This window comes from Dermacentor andersoni, chromosome 5, assembly GCF_023375885.2.
Source record: "Dermacentor andersoni chromosome 5, qqDerAnde1_hic_scaffold, whole genome shotgun sequence".
Classification (NCBI taxonomy): Eukaryota; Metazoa; Arthropoda; class Arachnida; order Ixodida; family Ixodidae; genus Dermacentor; species Dermacentor andersoni.
Window position 1 is genome coordinate 44,300,257 of NC_092818.1, and position 20,646 is coordinate 44,320,902.

At 42.5% G+C, this 20,646-nt stretch overlaps 1 protein-coding gene across 4 annotated transcripts in view; it reads right to left on the bottom strand.

The window, feature by feature from the left end:
- Positions 1–20,646, bottom strand: part of Rbcn-3B (WD repeat-containing protein Rbcn-3B) — a 188,248-nt gene that overhangs the window by 124,770 nt on the left and 42,832 nt on the right. For 2 of the 4 annotated variants that reach the window (XM_072288167.1, XM_072288165.1), the window contains exons 9-13: positions 18,083–18,106; positions 13,649–13,739; positions 7,093–7,258; positions 4,108–4,190; positions 2,607–2,766 (exon numbers count right to left, since the gene is read on the bottom strand). In XM_072288167.1, the coding sequence (XP_072144268.1) occupies positions 2,607–2,766; positions 4,108–4,190; positions 7,093–7,258; positions 13,649–13,739; positions 18,083–18,106 (524 nt within the window). The remainder of the gene's footprint in view (positions 1–2,606; positions 2,767–4,107; positions 4,191–7,092; positions 7,259–13,648; positions 13,740–18,082; positions 18,107–20,646) is intronic. The other 2 variants (XM_072288168.1, XM_072288166.1) reach the window with 1 other exon arrangement.

A 20,646-nucleotide genomic window follows, 5' to 3' on the forward strand; every position in this document is an offset into this window, starting at 1 on the left:
CATCGGCGAATTCATTATTAAAATTCAAACGGGAACAGCGCTAAGGGCATAGACAGTGGTAAAATCACACAGAAAATGACACGTTGTGCTAATTAATTTCTCTGATAAGAAGTACCATTCAGTGACTGCTGTAACATAGCAAAATGGACAAACGGGCCAGTTGGCTGACATTCATCTTAAGAACTCATTTCAGGAACTTTCTAAAGCCCTACTAAAAGATGAGACACATAGAAATACAAATACAAATACAAATACCTTTATTTCAACATCAGCGATGTTAGGGGTGCACCCAAAAAGCCTATGACTGGTTTGACAAAGGGGCGCACCTCTGTACATAAAAACCGGCAACAACAGAACACGAACAGAACAATAAAAAAAAGACTACAGTGCATAGGTAAACATCATATTCAATAAAAATGAGTGAACATCCTCTTGCAATAACAAATAAATGAAGGTGGCAGAATTAACACGAAAAGCTCAGGAACATTAAAGAATGCAAAACGAAGAATAACAATAAGAAAAGAAAAAGGGAGAAAGGAGGCGCAAACTTGCAGTAAAAACAAAAAGCAAGAAGAAAACCATGTCGTTAGGTTCTCAGTGCTCATTGCGCCGATTAAGAAGAGTTGGAATTATATGTCGGAGCATTTGACGACCGTAATTAGTACGAAAGGATGGCACATACCAGACGTCATTGTTACGTGTTGGGTAGTAATTAGCTTTGGGCCGTAAGTTAGCTGTGTCATCAAAGAATGCGTGATGATTTTTCCGTTTTCATTCATATTGTTTACTTAGCAATAAATTATATAGGTCATTAATTGGTGTTACTTTTAATGATGCGAAAAGAGGTTGAGTGTGAGCAGTAAACGGGGCATTCACAATGATACGAATGACCTTTTTCTGTATTCTTTGTAACCTATATGTATTTGACCATGTTGTTGTACCCCACACCAGATGACAATATGAAAGGTTAGATAAAAATAGTGCAATATAAACTAAAAGTCTAACACTCAGAGGTAGTAGAGAGCGGACTCTGTATAACATGCCTGTGCATTTTGCAAGTTTTTTAACCAGATTGTCGATGTGTATGTCCCATGAGAGATTACAGTGCAGTGTCACACCTAGGCACTGCACTGTAGGAAATGACAGGACATGCAACAGTTCAAGATAAGTTCTTGCAATGAACTTTTACATAAATTCCCGCTAAAGTGCTAAGCCTGCAATATTTTACACCAATTTAACGCTTCAAAATCACAAGTACCAACAAAAATAATGGCACTAAAAGGGTACTGACATGTTTTTTCTCTTTTTCTTTACTTTGATGAATAGGTGTCAAGTCAGTCAATGCAGCTTGTACCTACACTTCCTTGGAAGCCCAACAAAGAGATGCATTATACTACTTTTGGGCAACCAATTCAATGGAAAAACCAGGTACAATGTGGCTGGTCTCCTTGTCAAAATTAAATTCTGGGGTCTTACATGTCAAAATCACAATCTGATAATGAGGCATGCCATAGTGGGGAGACTCTGGATTAATTATGACCACCTAGGTTTCTTTAACATGCACGCCCAATGCATGGTACATGGGTGTTTTTGCGTTTTGCGCCTATCAAGTGGGGTAGCCGTGGCCGGTGCACCACCAGAGCCACTAAGCCATCACAGCAGGCAGGTCCTCCTTGTTACAACAAATAAACTGCAAGGGGTGGCCACATTACGTCACAAGCCAATGATGTGTGGGTCAGTCAGCTTGGTACAAGCAGTGGTTGTGGGATACACGGTGATGATGTCACCGAAAGTTGAATGTGCTTAGGTGTTCAGTGGTATAACAGGCAACACGGGAAGGGCACTCCCCCTTCTCAGAAATGGGATGGCCAAAGGTTAAACTTATGCTGTGCCAAATTTAGAGAACCACGGAGTGAAGATCATGGACTCTACTTTGTAAGAATTCATTTTATTTCTTATCACCCGTTTTTCCGACTGTCTAATCGTGGTGATATCGGGGGCATGCCTTCGTGTGAGAAAATAATAAAAGGCTAAAAGAATAAAAAAAAAAGCATTGTGAAACATATCCTCAGCTTTCAGAAACATAGTGAGGTGGCTTGGGACCCAGTATGCATGTCAGGAGTTAGTGAAACCGTATGGCCACCACCTCCTGTTTCCATTACAGGATTAGGAAATCTGCTTCAGGTCCAAAGCTGCACTGCAGTTGGTGTATGTTTCAGACAAGTTGCTTTGACAGATAACATATTTAATGTTGTCTTGTTGACAGTGGGAATTGAAGCCTAGTACTATATTTTACTTTGCCTTCTTTCATTTCTGTGGGTTGTTTGTGGTGTTAGACTCACATAGAGATATGCCACTGTTCCAAGTAATTGTTAAAATTCATTGTGCTTGTCTGTCTTCCAGTGTCCATGTCATGCATTATGGTTCCAGTACCAGACTAACTAGCCCAAAAGTCTGTTCTTGTTTTCCACTAGTTAAAGCATGTGCCTGCATTCTGCCAGGTGAAGGTTTCCTCCATGTGAGGCCAGCATGTGTGTTGTACAAGGGGCCTTTACACAAGTGCTATTTGCATGCAGGAAAAAAAAAAGGCAGATTCACCACATTACCGTCATGGTGGTGCTTCCCATACAGGAGCTGCAGCATGACGGCTTGGGTGGCCGACACGACGACGATGCTGCCGTCTTCCCTGCCGACCACCAGGCGTCCTTGCAGGGGCAGGTAGACGCTGGCAGTGAGCTTAAGCTCTTGGTTTTCCCCGGGCAGCTCCTGAAACAGACGCACGGTTGTGGCATTAGAAAACACAACAAGGGCTTCTCCAGATCAGCATCAAGTTTGTTTAAGGAGGAAGCTTGGTCTTAGACGAACATTTTCAAAAATCCTTATTTTTCATGTTATGGTGCTGAAAACGTGTAGATATATGTGACTATGCGCTTTCTTTGAATATGTGGTCCAGCTTTGCAGAAATTTTATGCAAGTTATTTTAGTTCATGTTTTAGAAGACTTGAGAAAAGTCAGTTTCTCAGATTTCGCTAAGCAGGATGTCAATGGCTTCTGCATGATTCAGTGAATCCAATAAGACCAACCTTATTGCTCTGTCTACCACAGAACAGTTATGAGGCTTCAATGTTGCCGCTCAGAAGAGTATTTTTCTAGAAGTCTTTTATAGACTAGCAGGCCTTAAATTCAAATGCCATTTATTGGTGATAAGTTGCTAAACATTTAATAACTCAGAAGATTGAAACAAAAAGTTAGACTGCTGCTAATAAATTATTTAAATTATGATAATTAGTGTTTATCAGGCAGTATGACATCTTCGCTGTCATTGTTCATCGAAGACACCTCGTAATCGCAAGTTTTCTGAATGAGCATTCATCAGGAGTTCTTGAATTTCTGCATTGTTCAAAGATTACACGGACCTTTTGTGCCAGTCCAACGTGTAAGAAAACGAGAGACGGTGAGCAACAGCAACAGTTGGTAAATTATGTTGTGCCATCTGTCATATAAAAGCAAAACCTACCACAATATTTTACTTTAAATAACTTTTGGGTAGATGGCCCAACCAGTCCATGGATGCTTCATGTTCATAAATTATCAGGGGCGTGGGCAGGAGTGTGCAATGGCAGCCAGACGAGTATACTTGGGCACAGCATGTAAGGGGGTTGAATAAGAAACAGTGCACACAATTCTGACTCCTCATTTTGTTCTTACAGACTTTGTGGCACAGGAAAACAATGAAAAACGCTTCACAGAACTCCTCATGAGAGCAAAACAGAATGTCTTCTCACGGTTCAATATGCATCAAAGCGCTTAAATTCACTATTTTATATCATAAACTCCAAAAAAGCGGGCTTCATTTTCATCCCACTCACCTAATATTCTACAGCCCTACCTGAAAGATATCTGCCATTGTTACGCTCTTTTGAACTCACTCCATGAAATGAGACCTTTATGCTCACAGGCACGCCTACTACTACTACTCTACATCAAAGGCTCCCTGAAATGTCCACAATCAGAGGAAAAGGCAGTTTGAGAGTGTGGCATCCATTAATAAAACACAGGTGGACTTATCCAAAGGAGGAAATGAACAGACATCACAAAGTGACAAACCATTTTGTCCAGTATGCCAGGTGGTGGAGGCTTCATTTCATCCCAAGCCTCTTGCAAAGCAAGACTCAGGAAAGGCTGCATTTCTGAAAGACATGAGAAGAAAGCCAAGTTGTGACCTGTTTGTGGTATGCAGATTCTGTTCTGGCAAGCACCACACTAAAATGCCTTGCAGCCCTGCAGGTGCAATTGTAGTCTACTGTTAACCCTGTAATACTCAATGCATACATGCTGCGCAGAGACTTATGCGTCCGAATGCTGATTTAGACCCAAGTGACTTAATGGAAAACCCATAGTCAAGTTTCTGACATGCCAGAGTGAAGTTTCCGCTGTGGATAGTTTGACTAACCAATGGCAAAATACTTATTTGCTATCCTAACTAAGTTTTAATTCAAACGACATTTGATTGTTGCCGTCTTTTTCGCACAAAAGTGCTCTCTAAGGCCAGACATAAGGGTGAACAATCTATTCCAATTTTCACTGATGTAGAACTGTGTTTGGGCATTACAGGGTTAAAGGGAACACGCTAATGTGTGGCTCTCACTTTGTTGGCATTCCGGCTACAAGTGTCAGCCAAATCTATGTCAATGCAATGCATGAATGTGTAGAAAGATGCAAGCGCCACCAATCTTAAGTTCAGAAAAACTTCTTTATGGCCTAGTATGTTAGACATACTTGTAACAAAAGGCGCCACAAGAATGACATCATAACATGGGAGGGTACGAAGAACAAGCGCTAACCTCAAGTCATCATCTGCTGCAAAGCCAAGCGATTCTGACTTGCCAGAAAGGTACATTCACATGTTCTCTAAGACTTGTGTTCCCTTTAAGAGTGGAATGCACACTGCACATGCTACGACAATGCCACATCATCGCAAGCAGCTAAACCATTGACATTTAAAGCATGCTGCGCACACCTTCAAACATTGTCAACTACAGACCTGTGCTGCAAAATTGCTTAATGGGGCCCAGCGACACATTTCATGAAAAGTGTAGAATTTATGTGGTGTTAAAGACTAACAGCAATAAAGTTTTCAACCACACAGATGTGTCGGAGTCTCCGTGCAAGCCAAGTTTGATGTTTGAAATACAAGTGGAAACAGCAGGAGAAGCTTGCGAAAAAAGTCGGGTTTTTTTGTCAAATTTTGATATTGAAACCGAATTTAAAAAAAAAGAAAGAAGGAAGGAAAGAAAGAAAGAAAGAAAGAAAGAAAGAAAGAAAGAAAGAAAGAAAGAAACATGCCCTTACTGCTTGCCAGAAGTAGGATTCATGATCTAGCATGCAAATCCTCAGTTTGATCTCACAGATGGCGACGGTGTACCCGTGCCGTCTCAGCGGCCCCGCGGCTGCATAGCATAGATGCTGCAGTTGCCACGGGGTGCCAGGATGACTCCTCTCGCCGTCAAAATGCTGCAAACTACCACATGCTATGATTCGTCTTGGTGGTTCTACAGGCGTGGAAATGTGAGCCAGCCCGATCCCCCGGCACCCCCAGTGCGCTGAGAAATCTTGGACGTATGTATTGTGCTGGGACATATGCCATAGCAATACCAACAACTGTACCAATTGTCTGCTTAAGTGCTGTTTAAGCTGCTAACAACAAAAAGATTATACAATTACCAGCTCTGGAGCTTTGCCAAGACCAGTTTAGTGGTATATACTACTCATTCGTGATAAATTTAGCCAAAGTGAAATTTCGTTGCAGTTGGCCTTAAAGAAGCATCTTCTGGCTAACCTTTTCCAATAAAAAGATATATTGAAAGAGCCTTTTATTAACAAACTTAACAATCAAATGCTGCCATTGGCACACCCTCATGGCATTTGCCTTTTTTTGTACCTACTGCACTTTAAGCTGTGTTGCTGTGCTCAGGTAGAGCAATGGAATGTCCGCGTGCCTGGTTATAGCCCCCGCCTTGAATTGTTAAATCAGCTTTGCCACAGGGCACTCTACCAACATAATGGTCACAGTGTAAACCTTTCAATTAGCAGATACATACTCAGTTAATGTGGGATGGCTGACTTCAAAGTGGTTTATGTGACACTGTGTGAAACTAGGAGTTGCTGGCACGTGCAATTGGTGCTTGACATTTGTTTGAACAATGTCCAGCACTGAGGTTATCAGGCAAAAGTGCCCTGCAATGTAGCTAACTTCACATGCAACAAATAAAGTGTGATAATTCCAATAAAGCACTTTTTGATGCACTGAAAGCTTTCAGGCATTTGAGCATAAACACAAGAAGACAACCAGGTGCATGATCACACAACTTCTCTTGTGTAAGAGAAAGCTGGCCTCATTGGCCGGCATTTAGACAGCCATTACTCAGCATAGTGACTGACAATTTTTTTTCTTAATTTAGATGTAGAATCATGGGATTGGCACTGTCGCGTCGATCGCTTCACGCCAGCTGTGGCAGGCCATCGCCACAGCAGTTGTGGCACATTTAGATAACTGCTATGACGATGACGTTATGCGACACTTATAGGTGAAACATTTTGTGAATGCAGGATCTGACTTTTGTATATCGTTATACCTGTGTTCGAACGAGAAAGTGGTTCACAGGTACCTGCAGGCTCGAAGTGACAGGCAGGAATGTTGCTGGCGCCAACATTTCGGCAGGGGGACTTGCCTAGCCCCTTTGTCGAAATGTTGGCTTCAGCGACATTCCTTGTTCAGCTAATGCTCATATACCTGTGCTAGTCTTTCTTAAATGGACATACACTGGCCGCACTTACAAGATATCTTGACGCTCTGCACGGAATGCCATAACTTAGGCATACACTTGGGGGAGGCAATGCATTCTAGATTACTGCCGGCTGTAAAGCACACAGAATGACTGTGGTCCAGTTTCATTTGGAGCAAGGAACCTTATAACAAAATGCATGTGCACTGTCGTACAATTTTTCACATGGACTGTCAACACAGGAAGTCCCCAATATTCACAGCACACAAAACAACACACTATAGAGGAAGGACAAGCAAATACTCACGGACAACAGCATTCACCTCTTGGCGCATGCGAGCTACATCGGAAGCGGCTACATCCACAATGTTCCATAGAACAACCCGACCATTTGAGTCTCCTCTCAGGAGCACTTTGTGAAAGCCACCTCGTGAGCCCAAGAAGTATCCCATAGCAGGAGGGCACACAAGTCTCTGTAACAAGACACACGACAACACCCCGTTACCTATGCAATGCAGAGGTACAGTTGAATGCCTATACAATGAGCCCATCTACAACAAAATGACCTGTACACATCATGAAGGAATCCATATGGCTTGGATGAATTACTATTTTTCGTATGTGTATTGTGAAAGCCTCAACAGCGAAAGCCACTACAGAGGATATGTTTGTGCATCAAAGAAAGTAAAGCATCCCCTATGACTAATTGTTGGCTTTACTACAAATGCCCATAGTGCCTGTTGACATTACAGCAAAGATGCGGAGTATGTTGTGAACCTTGATGACACAGAGCCAGCTGCAGTCGCACATTTCATCGGATAAAGTGTAATGAAGAAAATTAGCAACTTCTTACACTAAGTAGCTTATGAATCCACGTTATAAAGTTTTCCTCTTTCTGGGTGCTCTAGTGTTATGAGTGGTACAGCGTGCGATCTTTACAATGAAGTGACCTGTGTAACGAAGAATTTTGGAGGTCCCAAGTGCTTCATTATAAAGGCGTTCATGTTTCACAAGTAACGCAAGCAGCCTATTATATTGTTGCGGTGCATTTGGACAGGACCGTGTGCACAAGAGGAAGACGAAGAGGAAGCTCGATACACAAATGCTTTTACAACTATTTACATGGGAACAAATTTGTGGAAATTGCGCACGCTGGTAAAGGTCACAGCTCCAGGAGACTGTCTACCACTTCCTCTTTGTCTTCCTATTGCACACGGACCTGTCGAAATGCACCAGAACAATATTGCTCAAACTGAAATTGTACAGAGTGTAAAGAGTGCAACAGTGGTAACAAATGCGGGCGTATCTGTTGGGAGGCCTGCTAATTTTAAGTCGGATACGGATGCAACGCTTACAACACAGCCAATGAGCGCCACAGTCTTGATTTTCCTCTCACAGTCGCGGAGCTCTGGCATCCCCGTTGAGAGCAACAACTGGGCAGCAGAAACGGTCCAGGCTTTCGAGAGTAATGGTTTTCTTCTCAGTGGTGGTGCTTTTGCCTAGATTGTCTTTTACATGTATGTTTGCTGCGTCAGTGCTCACATCTTTATTTGTTTATGTGGCCTCCCTGACTGCGCAGGCATTTATTCGCCACAACATATTAATGTGCTGCATAAAGTGCTCATACGAATGAAATCCCATTTGTCGGCTTGCGTACGGCAAAAGAGGGGAGAGGGATGGAGAGGAGGCCAACGCAGGTGGGAGGGGAGCAGGCACCTGAAGGGACCAGAGAGGAAGTGTGTTACGGACAGGGGAGTACAGCTGCAATGTGGCTGGAGGGAAGAGGAGAAGTGAATGTTACGTGTCATCTGCTCTGGACACAGGGGAGCGCTGCGCTACCTTGCGCAGAGGCAATGAAAGAGGAGAGGAGTTAGCAGCTCACGCAGCGCGCTGGAATGTGGCCCTGCACGGTTGGCCCTCGGCCTTTGGCAAATGCACTTCGCTCCCCAGTCAAGTCCAGACACTTACGGCGCATTCCGGGAGTCACCTTAGTGCCTACGTTTTGTGTTCAGCGTGCTGTATACTTCAAAGTAGCGACGGATGCACGCCCTCTGCGAGTGGTACGAGCAGTCTTAAAGAAGAGCATCAATGAAAGAATGCCGAGGCTATGTGACGAAGACATGCAGCCGAAGAGGTCGAGCAAAGGCCATGCCGTTTGGCAGTGGTAGCGGAGACAAAGCATCAGCATTGCACAGTCGAAACAAACGAGGGGCAGCAAGAACATTTGGCAAGGGCAGCTGAAGTCGGAAGAGTACTACGGAGTCTCAGGAAGGATGACTACATCGTTTGGCCATTGATGCCTTTTAATCAATGTCCAGCTCATCATTCCGCACAAAACAGGAATGTGAAAAAGGGGCAAAGGGTGCCAAGAATCTTTGGGGCTGGACAGGCCGCCAATGGAAACTGACCCTTGCAACGTTTAACACTCGCACCCTCCCGAGTGAGGCTAGCTTAGCAGGACTCTTTGAGGAACTATCAGACATTGTGTGGGATATCATCGGCCTTAGTGAGATTAGAAGAACTGGTGGCGCTTATACATTGCTGAATAACAGACCTGTCCTCTGCTATAGAGGTCTCCCAGATAAGAAGCAATACAGGGTAGGATTCCTAATCCATAAGGACACAGCAGGCAATTGACAAATTCTACAGCATTAATCAGATGGTAGTGGCAGTCCTAATCAAACTAAGAGGTATAGAATAAAGGTAGTACAAGCCTACGCTCCAACATCCAGTCCCGATGATCAGAAAGTAGATCAGTTTACTGAAGATGTTGAATTAACAATGAGAAAAGTGCAAACTCAGTATACTGTAGTAATAGGCGACTTTAATGCAAAAGTGTGGAAAAAGCAGGCTGGTGAACAAGCAATTGCCAACTACGGTGCCGATTCTAGGAACACTAGAGGAGAGATGCTGGTAGAATTCGCAGAAAGGAATAAGCTTCGAATAATGAACACCTTTTTCAGAAAGCGTAGCAACAAAAAGTGGACCTGGGAAAGCCCTAATGATGAATCAAGAAATGAAATTAACTTTGTACTTTCTGCTAATCTCAGCATAGTGCAGGATGTAGAAGTGATAGGTAGCGTAACGTGCAGTGATCATAGGTTAATGAGGGCTAGGATTCACCTCAATTTCAAGAGAGAAACAGCAACATTGGTCAAGAATAAACCGGTCAACCTAGTGGCAGTAAGGGTAAAAGCAGACAAATTCAGGCTGGTACTTGCAAACAAATATGCTGCCTTAGAACAGAGAGATGATGATGATGACATAAAGGTAATGAATGAAACCGTAACTAGGCTGGCTTCAAAGGCAGCAGTTGAAGTGGGAGGCAAGGCACCAAGGCAACTAGTAGGCAAGCTCTCCCAAGTAACAAAGGACCTAATATAGAAACGACAAAGAATGAAAGTGTCCAACTCAAGAGATAAGATAGAATTCGCTTTACTGTCAAAACTGATCAGCAAGGTGAAGATAAGTGATACGTATTCGAAACTATAATGTGACAAAGGCTGAAGAAGCCGTAAAAAATGGCCGCAGCCTGAAATCAGTGAGAAAAAAACTTAGAATAGGACAAACCAAGATTTATGCACTGAATGATAAGCAGGGTAATATCATCAGCAATCTCGAAGATATAGTAAAAGAAGCAGAAGGATTCTATACTGACTTGTACAATACCCAGAGGAGTCAGGATACCTCCATTAGAAACAGCAATGAACAGGATACAGAAACTTCTTCTATAACTAGCGATGAGGTAAGAAGGGCCTTGCAAGGCATGAAAGAGGGAAAAGCAGCAGGAGAAGACGGAATAACAGTCAATTTAATCAAAGATGGAGGAGACATAATGTTAGAAAAACTGGCAGCTCTCTATACGAAGTGTCTATCTACTGCAAGGGTCCAAGAAAACTGGAAGAATGCAAACATTATACAAGTCCACAAAAAGGGAGACGTTAAAGAACTGAAAAATTATAGGCCCATTAGCTTACTCCTAGTATTATATAAAATATTTACCACAATTATCTCACTAGATTAAGGGAAACGCTGTATTTTATTCAACCAAGGGAACAGGCTGGCTTCAGGAAGGGACACTCTACAATGGATCACATCCATGTCATTAATCAGGTTATCGAGAAATCCACAGAGTACAATAAGCCTCTCTATATGGCATTCATAGATTACAAAAAGGCATTTGATTCAATAGAGATTGATACCAGCAGTCATAGAGGCAATACGTAATCAAGGAGCACAGAACGCTTACGTAAATACCTTGGAAAATATCTACAGAGGTTCTACAGCTACCTTAATTCTACACACAAAAAAGCAGGAAGATACCTATAAATGGGCAGACAGGGAGACACAATGTCTCCAATGCTATTCACTGTGTGCTTAGAAGAAGTATTCAAGCTATTAAACTGGGAAGGCTTAGAAGGATGATCGACAGCGAATATCTCGGTAATCTTCGGTTTGCCGATGACATTGTTCTATTCAGCAACAATGCAGACGAGTTACAACAAATGATTGAGGACCTTAACAGAGAGAGTGTAAGAGTGGGATTGAAGATTAATATGCAGAAGACAAAGATAATGATGAATCACCGGGCAAAGGAACAAGAGTTTAGGATCACCAGTCAACGTCTAAGTCTGTGAAGGAGTTCGTTTACCTAGGTCAATTAATCACAGGGAACCCTGATCATGAGAAAGAAATTCATAGAATAAAAATGGGTTGGATTGCATATGGCAGACATTGTCAGCTCCTGACTGGAAACTTACCTTTATCATTGAAAAGGAAGGTGTACAATCAGTGCAGTTTACCAGTGCTTACATATGGGGCAGTGACTTGAAGACTGACAAAGAAGCTTGAGAACAAGGACCACACAAAGAGCGATGGAACTAAGATTGCTAGGCATAACGTTAAGAGACAGAAAGAGAGCAGTTTGGATCAGAGAACAAACAGGTATAGATGATATTCTAACTGACATCAACAGAAAGAAATGAGCCAGGCAGGTCATGTAATGGGCCGGTTAGATAACCGTTGGACCATTTGGGTTACAGAATGGATACCAAGAGAAGGGAAACGCAGTCGAGGACGACAGAAGACTAGGTGGAGCGATGAAATTAGGAAATTCGCGGGTGTTAGTTGGAATCGGTTGGCACAGGACAGGGGTAATTGGAGATCGCAGGGAGAGGCCTTCGTCCTGCAGTGGATATGAAACATGATGATGATGATGATGAAAAAGGGGCAGAATGGGGAAAGCTAATGCTTCATTTGAATCATTTGAATCCCAATGATATGTTTTATATTTTGATTGGCTGATCATAATATGCATAAGGTATGCAAGTAGTGCCAATGTGAATGACCAGCTGCATTTACAATTGTAGCACTACTGACGTCAAATACAACCGATACAAATGGGCACTCTGCAACTGTTACTACAGCAGTCTGAGCACAGCATTTCTCAGTATATATACTTTGTGGCAACCACCACATAAAAGCCCGAGCAGCCACTATGTTTGCACAAACATAATGCAAACATTTCTCCATGTGCTTCAGCCTGCCTTCTGCTGCTAAGCGCAAAGTTGCAGGTTCAATTTGCAGCTGTGAAAGCCGCTTCTCAAAGGGGGTGAAATGCAAAAGCACCCCCATACCAAGTAGCACAGGTGGTTGAAATTATTACAGAGCCCTACACCAAAATGTTTCAAATTCCTTATCTTTGATGCTAATTCCGAACGATGAACACTAATTCCACATTAACAATGTATACTTCTTGGTTCTTCTATCATTTTTGTAATGTCACAGGCATTACATACTGCCCTGCACCATGCACAAGCACATTTGCTTATCTGGACCGGATGTTACTGCAATATGTGCACACTGAATGATAAAAATGACAAAACGTCAATATAAGGGTGAGTGGTCATCTCCTCTACCTTTGCTAAGAATGTACTGTGCTGCCATTCTCTGAATATGCTCGCACTCTCTAATATTTTAATTTTACGGGTCTCATACAATCATGGCAGGTAGACAACAAAAGCTAAGAAAATCTAGACACCATCTGTCTGCTAGGTTAGAAGGACTAAACATTTGCTGACTACAGTAAACCCTTGTCATCCCAAAACCAATGCATGCATTAGTGTTCCAAATGGAGTGGCACCAAATTCTTTACATGCATTTATACATCTATGTATTTATAGTATAGCTTATAGTACGGAGTACAGAGCAGGAAATCTCCACAAGTATTCTTGATGCATCATCTTATAGAGTGATTCTTTCACTTCCTTCATGACAACCAGGAAAGGTGAAACACTAAACAGTGCTGCAGAGGCCACTTCAACACTTAAAAATGGCTCCTCATAGTCCAATACCTATTCAAACATTAATAATGGATAGATCGGACAGGTGCTCATAGTCACCACCACTGTCATGTCACCCCTATCAAGCATGACATTGTTTCAATACAATCAACTTTGTTTTTATGAATCGCACCTGACAGGAAAGTACTTTCAGTATAGCCAATGTTTGTTACAAGCATATACTTGTTGCATGCTGACACCAGGGAGAAAAATATGATTTAATGTGCTAATCCAATAATTTATTTTCATGCTCGTTATGTCGACGCACGATTGTGTTTATGTTTTACCAGCTTTTGCACAGCCAGGATGCAATACCCGCATACTATGACTTTTATCGCTTCTCTTCTCTCAATAAAACACCACTGTAACAAAATCCATTTTCTGTCCCAAAGATTTTGTTTTTAACCTCCCCCCTCCTCTTCCTATTCCCCATTATAGGCCTTTGTGCCATTCCTTAATAAATACATTTTGTCATCATCAACAAGAGTTTACTGCAACTGTAAGACTTTGAACGCAACTTGCCTCATCATTGGGAACAGCGAGTACACAGAAGAGGAAAGTGTTGTCTTCGGAGTTGGGCCCGGTTCGAAACTCTCTGCTGTCGGCAATGGCACTGAGGCAGCACAAGGAATGAGGAAGTGCAGCTGGAATTAGTTGGCAGATGATAAGCACGGCCCCTGTCATAGCCTCATCAGCCGGTACAGGCACCACCAAACTGGCAAGACCATGGCCAATGACTACCATATGTTAGAGGGACACTAAAGAGAAACACTTCATCAGCTTACACTGACAGAATATTCTTTAAAACCTCCACTATCGTTAATGTCAGTGTGATGTCACAGATTTCAAATTAGTTTCATGTATTTTGGCCATTCTGGCTCAGTAAACATTCCTGAAACTTGACAAGTGAAGTCTTTGTACGTTTTAGTGTACAATGTCATCCATATTTACTGTCAAAAAACTAATTAGGCCCAAAGTGGCATCATCCAAATCGCCGCTAGGGTTGCCAACTCTCGAGTGAACAAAGTCGGGACAAAGGTGGGGCCTGCCTACCGACCTGCCTAGCATTAAACCGACCTGCCTAGCATTAAAAAGGGGAATATGGTTTATGGGCTATTCAGAAAAAAAAAAAAAAGCCAGGACATTTGGTCTTCCAAATTGAGTCAAGTCAGGACTAAAGACATCCCCTCTAATATTGCGACTCTCCCGCTAAATTTGGGATAGTTGGCAACCCTATAATCACCACCTGTCTTCTGTTCTTGCATCTTGTCTGGATTATCAAGCCTCTTCTAATGGTAAGATTTTCTTCGTATAGTAGAAGTGAAATTTATAAATACAGCTCAAGCAATTTTTCTCTTTAGCATCCCCTTAAAATCAAGCAAGCAACATGCCACTAGAATTCGAGAATAATGTTTAGGACTTCAATGAGTATGTGTGCTTTGTTTTGCAACTTACCACTGATTAAAAAGTTCCATGTTTATCTTGTTCTGTGCACTGTGCTCCGTCAACTTACTACTACAGTTAAAACTCGATCTAACGAAAGCCGATTTTACGAAGTTCCCGATCTAACGAAGAAATTTCCATTACCCGGCAGCTCCACATACGGGACAATGTTGTCATCCGCCCGAATTAACAAAATTAACTTGGATAAACTCGATTTAACAAAGTTTTTGCTGAAATAAATGAGTTAAAAAAGGCGATTTCTTTCTACTTTTGACACCAATGGGTTTTTCTTCAAGCGTGCGCTCTAGAGCTAATGCGTTAAAACATCTAGGCACCCTAGCCACGACCCTTGCTTTATTTTGACGAGGATGCACGCCGCACCCATGCACGGGACAGCGGACTCAACACCACCTCGGTAGGGGGGGCAGAGGTGGCTTTCGTTATTTCACGGTTTATGCAACATATGGCTGGATTAGCGGCAAATACGATGCCACAGTAGCTTTTGCGTGACGCTACATTACAATTTTAGATTTCGAAGGACCGAAAAAATTCCTTTCTCGATTTTACAAACTTTCCATTTAACAAAATAATTCGAGCATGGTCATCACTTCATTAAATCGAGCTTCAAATGTACTGCTTTAGAGCTTCAGCCTTAAAAAACTTTTCCTGCTGTTTTTTACACTACTTATGATGTTCTGTTCTCCCTTACTGTTTTCAATGCACCTTTGCTTTATACTTGCTGTACAGACAAGTGTTTGTTCAAAACAATTTTATTCTTCTTAAAATACGAACTACTCATAGAACTTGTGGAAGAGGTTCTGCCTCTACAAAATTTCAAATCAGTTATGAATCAAAATTGGTTGATTGATTGAAAGGCTTTGTCTTCTTGTTTTTATATGCAGATGGCTTATTTTATGCTTTTGTAGCTGATTGCTACATTCTGTACAAGTTTATGCCAGCTGAAGTGGTGGTGCCCTCGGCTCTTGAGCCTCTGACAGTTTACAAAACAGACCTTGAACCATGAAAACAACCTCTTTTAAGCTGCAGTCTACGCACAAAACATTTGTCATGAACATACCAGGTCCAAAACCTGCCCACTTCTTTCTACAGTGGACTCTCTTTAAATGGAACCTCAAGGGACCAGGGAAATTGGTTCGATTTATCAGGAGTTCCATTTACTGAGAGACAAAGCTCAATACGATTGCATGAATACAATACCAACCAACAATGAGGATGGTGTTTTACGCAAGAGGCAGTTCCGTTTGAGCAATTTTCGTCTTACGGAGATTCCATTATATTCAAAAACTGTTCAAGAAATTAGCTATGGGCAAGAGTGCCAACAGCTGATTTCATGGTTCAAGGTCGTTTGAACAGAAGTATGGCAGAAGTAAGCGAGAAAAGCTGGTAAACACATTAAACGCGCATGCACATCTCTTAAGACAGGCTAAGCCAGAGCAGGAATAATCTGCCCTCCAACACCGGCACGTGTTGCCAAACCTATTCAAAAACATTAATGGTACAGAGTACTTGTACAAGATGAACTAAAAGGAAAAGCAAACATGCTCAAGCAATTATGCACTACAATGTATATGAATACTACTCAAAGCTTGCAGCATCGGAATGCGCTCCGGCAAAGGACTTGCAAGCACATTTGCACTACCTGGAGGGCATTCTTGTTTATTAATAAGGTCTACAAATTTTGGTGTTCCTAAACCAACAAGCAGTTTTTGCAAAAGCTTGCTGGTGTAGGACCCTGGTGCTTGAAAAAAAAAGAAAAGTTCACTGACAATTACGATACTCCCTAATGCAAAATTTCTCTATACACGTTTTCTCTTCACGATATATTAGCTGGTGCAAACACTCTGTCTCATGTGGTATGTTGCAAATGGGACAAAGTGTGGCATGACTGCCTCTCTAATCGGGAGGTCATGGGAGGCAGCGGTGGGTGACGCGTGGGCGGGATTCAGAGAAGCCACCGCCAGACCTCCGCTCATCCAGCGCTTTGTTTCCACATATGGTAACAGTGGCACCATCGGTGAACAGATGATGCGCGCTAATCTGGCGCCATCTCGTAGCAGTCATCGCCACAGAGCCTGTCTTGCACGACACTACACTTTTCTTCTCGCGCTTTCACGATACCCTCCTCCTCCAGCTTTCGTCCTCGAGCTCTCCTCGCTATTGCCATCTTTCGTCCTTCGCTCGGTTACGAGGGACGCCGACGCTCGCCGCAGGAAAGGGCACCCAAGAGCTGCACTCTAAAAAAGCTAACAGTAAAATATTGATGATAGCCCACCACAGAATGTAAAAGTAGGAACTAGCCTCCTTGTTAATTTAGTGCCTTATCTTAAATAAATAAAGTTTATAAGAATTCAAGGAATTCACCGATGTGGATTCTAGTGACTGCATTCCATTTTCAGGTATGTCAAATTGCTAAACTCTATTTATTCTTAAAGTAACAAGTTCATATAGTCAACTGAGCACCTTGCTAATAATTCAGCAATAATAATGGCAGCTGCTCTTTTGTCATCATCTTTTGTTTCCTAGAAAAGCTAGACAGGCAGAATGTTTTGGGCACATTACACCATCATAACCATTAATAATCGTCAGCCTCTTTTACGTCTGCTGCAGGACAAATGCCTCTTCCAACAACCTCCAATTAATCCTGCCCTATGCCAGTAAATTTCATTCTAGACTTGTGAGGTGTCCTAGTCTTACCATGCTACTAAGTCACTGCCATTATGGGCTGTATTTCCCTATCTCTTGGTATGCTACATAATCGTACTATAGCAGGATTCATATGATGGATATGATCGCAGTGAACAAGTCACATGGCATATGACATACAATGGATCGCTCTGCAGCTAGCATTCCCATGACAGAGGAGAAAAGCGGACCACAACGTAGACAAACTAACCTTAGTTTCACTTCCCAAAACATGGGCAATGGCACAAACGCGTAGGAACACTGTGCCCTTTCAAGCATGGCTATCCCTAATGGCATCGGCCACATTTTTTTTTGCTGTGCATGTTTCAGTTCAACAAGCCACTTGAAGGCGGTTGTTGCCACACTAAAGCACTTTGATGTCAGTATTTCGGACCCATTTCTTGCCGAAAATTTCAATGCTGATTTAGCTTTTGTTCATGTCGTGAATTGTGTCATGCAAGTGCCATGGGAATGGGTGACATATGATCTTGTGCTGTGCAATAACCAATCTCAAATCACAATTCGGTCTGTCGTGTGAATCCCGCTTAAAAAACAAACACTCCACAGAATTCAAAGCTCGCAGCGAATTGGCGAGTCGCTCTTCAGGCAGAGGTGCAGGATATTTCTTTGTGAACATCAATCATGACACGTCAAGTGACTAGCAGGGAGGGTCGGGTGCAAGTTCCCTGGCACAGTGAGCATAGCACATTCAACTCGTGCAAAACGCCGTGCACATGCACTGCACATATGCGATGCAAGGTGAGCGAAGCCAAGGTGCAGGGGTGACGGGGGTGGTGTCGGTATACCAACCTAATTGCTTTTCCCTTCAGTTTGCTGTTCGGAGAAAGGAACAAGACAGGGTTGATTTTGTTTCTTTTCTGGCAAGGGGGAGAGTATCACACCATTTGAGATGGAAAGGTCAACCAAAGGCCCGACATCTTAAGCTGGAGAGAGAGCACACAGCTTGAACGGCACAATTCACTGATACGTTTTTCACTGCTTTCAGGCACACACAGGAGACTCCCTTCAAGAATAAAACAAATCACCTCTTTCACGCCATGGACAAGCTGGGTTCATCTGCAATACTTTTCAGTTTCTTGCACTTCTTATTTCTTCGTCGACAATATATTTCATTTTCTTGCAATAGTTTTGTAAGTGCTGCTAAGGTTCAGTTTTGTAACAGGTTATCGATATTTTGCATAGCTAAATGCTTAGGTCATTGTATAAATTAGTATCCATTAGTAAAACAAATGACCATTTTTGTGAGAATTCAGGATAATACCGTGGCACAAAAGGGGTTAACGAAAAGAGGATTCACATTAGCCAAGTTCATCTTGAAGGGAGCCTGATGAATATGTCTGTAAGAGTGCCGTGTCGATTGCAGTTGTCCATAGCGTGACTTCTGCTAGTAAAGCTATGCATCTGGTTCACTAGCATCTCTGCTCCATCGAATAAGGGCCAACATAGTTCCCCCATGAGCAGTGGCACAGCCTGGGGGTGACCCAACGACGGGGTGACCCAACCTGAAATTTCTGTGTTAGTATGTAGTCTTCCCAGTCCCTCCTCCCCATCCCTGTCCCCAGTCAAATGGGTGCCCCGTCCTACGAAAATTTCTGGCTATGCTACTGCCCATGAGTTGTTATTACAGAGATCTGGTGTTACTGTAAACATTTGCAATCAGCACTGTACTGATGTGGAACAAGTACAGTAATCACATTGGCAAAGTTAGTTCAAGTATAAAGAGACAAAGGTTCAGTCAATAATGATTCCAATTAGCAAACATAGAACATGAGAAGCAAAAGGACAGACAACAAGAGCTTCACCAAGAGCAGCTCCTTTTATAAGCACACAACTTTACCTCCTATCATCTCACTTTTGGAGATGTTGTCACCTCATCAAGCATGCTAGACAATTATAATTATTATAAATACCTGAAATTAACATTATGCTATTATGCCTAAGGTTAACATACTAAAGACAATAGTATTCTGGGCCCCAAATGCTTTCAATTTTTGTTAACCTGATCATTTCAACCTGATTGCCTTTATGGCCATCGCACAGAATTAGGCTGCAAGGTAAATTTGGGCAGTGGCTGCAGCTCTGGCAGGAAAGTGCAGAAGTATGTCTTAGTTCAAAGACAATGTGGCTGCTGCCACAAAGACAGTGACAATTAGTATTATTTACCATGGTTCTTACGACTAGCACAGTTCCAAAAGTGAACATTTGAGGCCGAAATGCCAAAATGACCTGGGAAGCATGAATAAGTGTCCTGGACAAAGTTCAGACAAATTATGTGTGACATTTTCAGTGGGGAAACTTGTAATAGATCGTGTGCTACTGAAATAGAAAAGTTTAAACAAGTAAACAATAAAATTATCCAATATGTTTCATGGCCAGGCATAGACCATGCACTGCAGTTTTCGCAAAGAATTTATGAAGACAGAAATTTATGAGACTGAAAATGTGTCCCAATTTACTGCAGTAAGAAAACTTTTCTAACTTCATGCCAAAGAAGACTGCTTCTTGTCTGAATACTAAAACAGAAGTGCATTGGCACTGTTTCACCTGGAATCTAGGATAAAATGAAGGGTTATCACTCCCTTTTTTTAAACTGTTGTAACTTAAAAAGTAGACAAATTGTCTCACATTTTATTTCAGGCCTTGGTGTTGTATTTAAGTCACAATTATTAGTAACAGAACTTTTTAGTTGGGTGACTTGTGAACATCGCTTAGTGGAACCCATGTGAGCTGTGTCCAAAAGCATTCATACGTTTGATAGCTCAGCCACAACAGCCTTCATAGCAGTAAGTCTCGTTAAGAGTGCTAGCTACACTTCGCTCTATCCCCCAGTTCCTCGTTGAATCCCTCATCTGTGTCGTCTGCTAGCTAAACAGCAAAGCAGCCTTCATTGTAGCAGACCAATGGTGGATGCAAGTAGGGAGGAGGGGGATCGCCCCTCCCCCATAGCCACTAACTAATCAACCCTCCCTTCCACCCCCTCTACAGTGATTTTTCTGCACGTGGAATTTTTGAGGCCACGGCGGTGAGCATCACTGTCCGCAGTGAGCAAAGCACGCCACACTTCTACCTTTTTGTCGGGTTCGAAACTGGCTAACGCAACCGCTGCCTTTGTGTAAGCGAGCTAATCGTTTCCTCTCCACCCCTAATTCTGCCCCTTCAGAGAGTAGAAGGTCGTTAAAATAATCGGGGCCATCAGTGCGACAGCAAGGAGTGAGCCTTTCCTTCTCTCTCCTTCACTCAGACACGTGCTCCCTTGCTCCGCACTGCTAGCTAGGAGTCCATACTGGCACAAGCCACTTTTCAGTGTCACTTAAGCTTACGCCTATCGTCACACAGGGTGCGCTTTACTCATG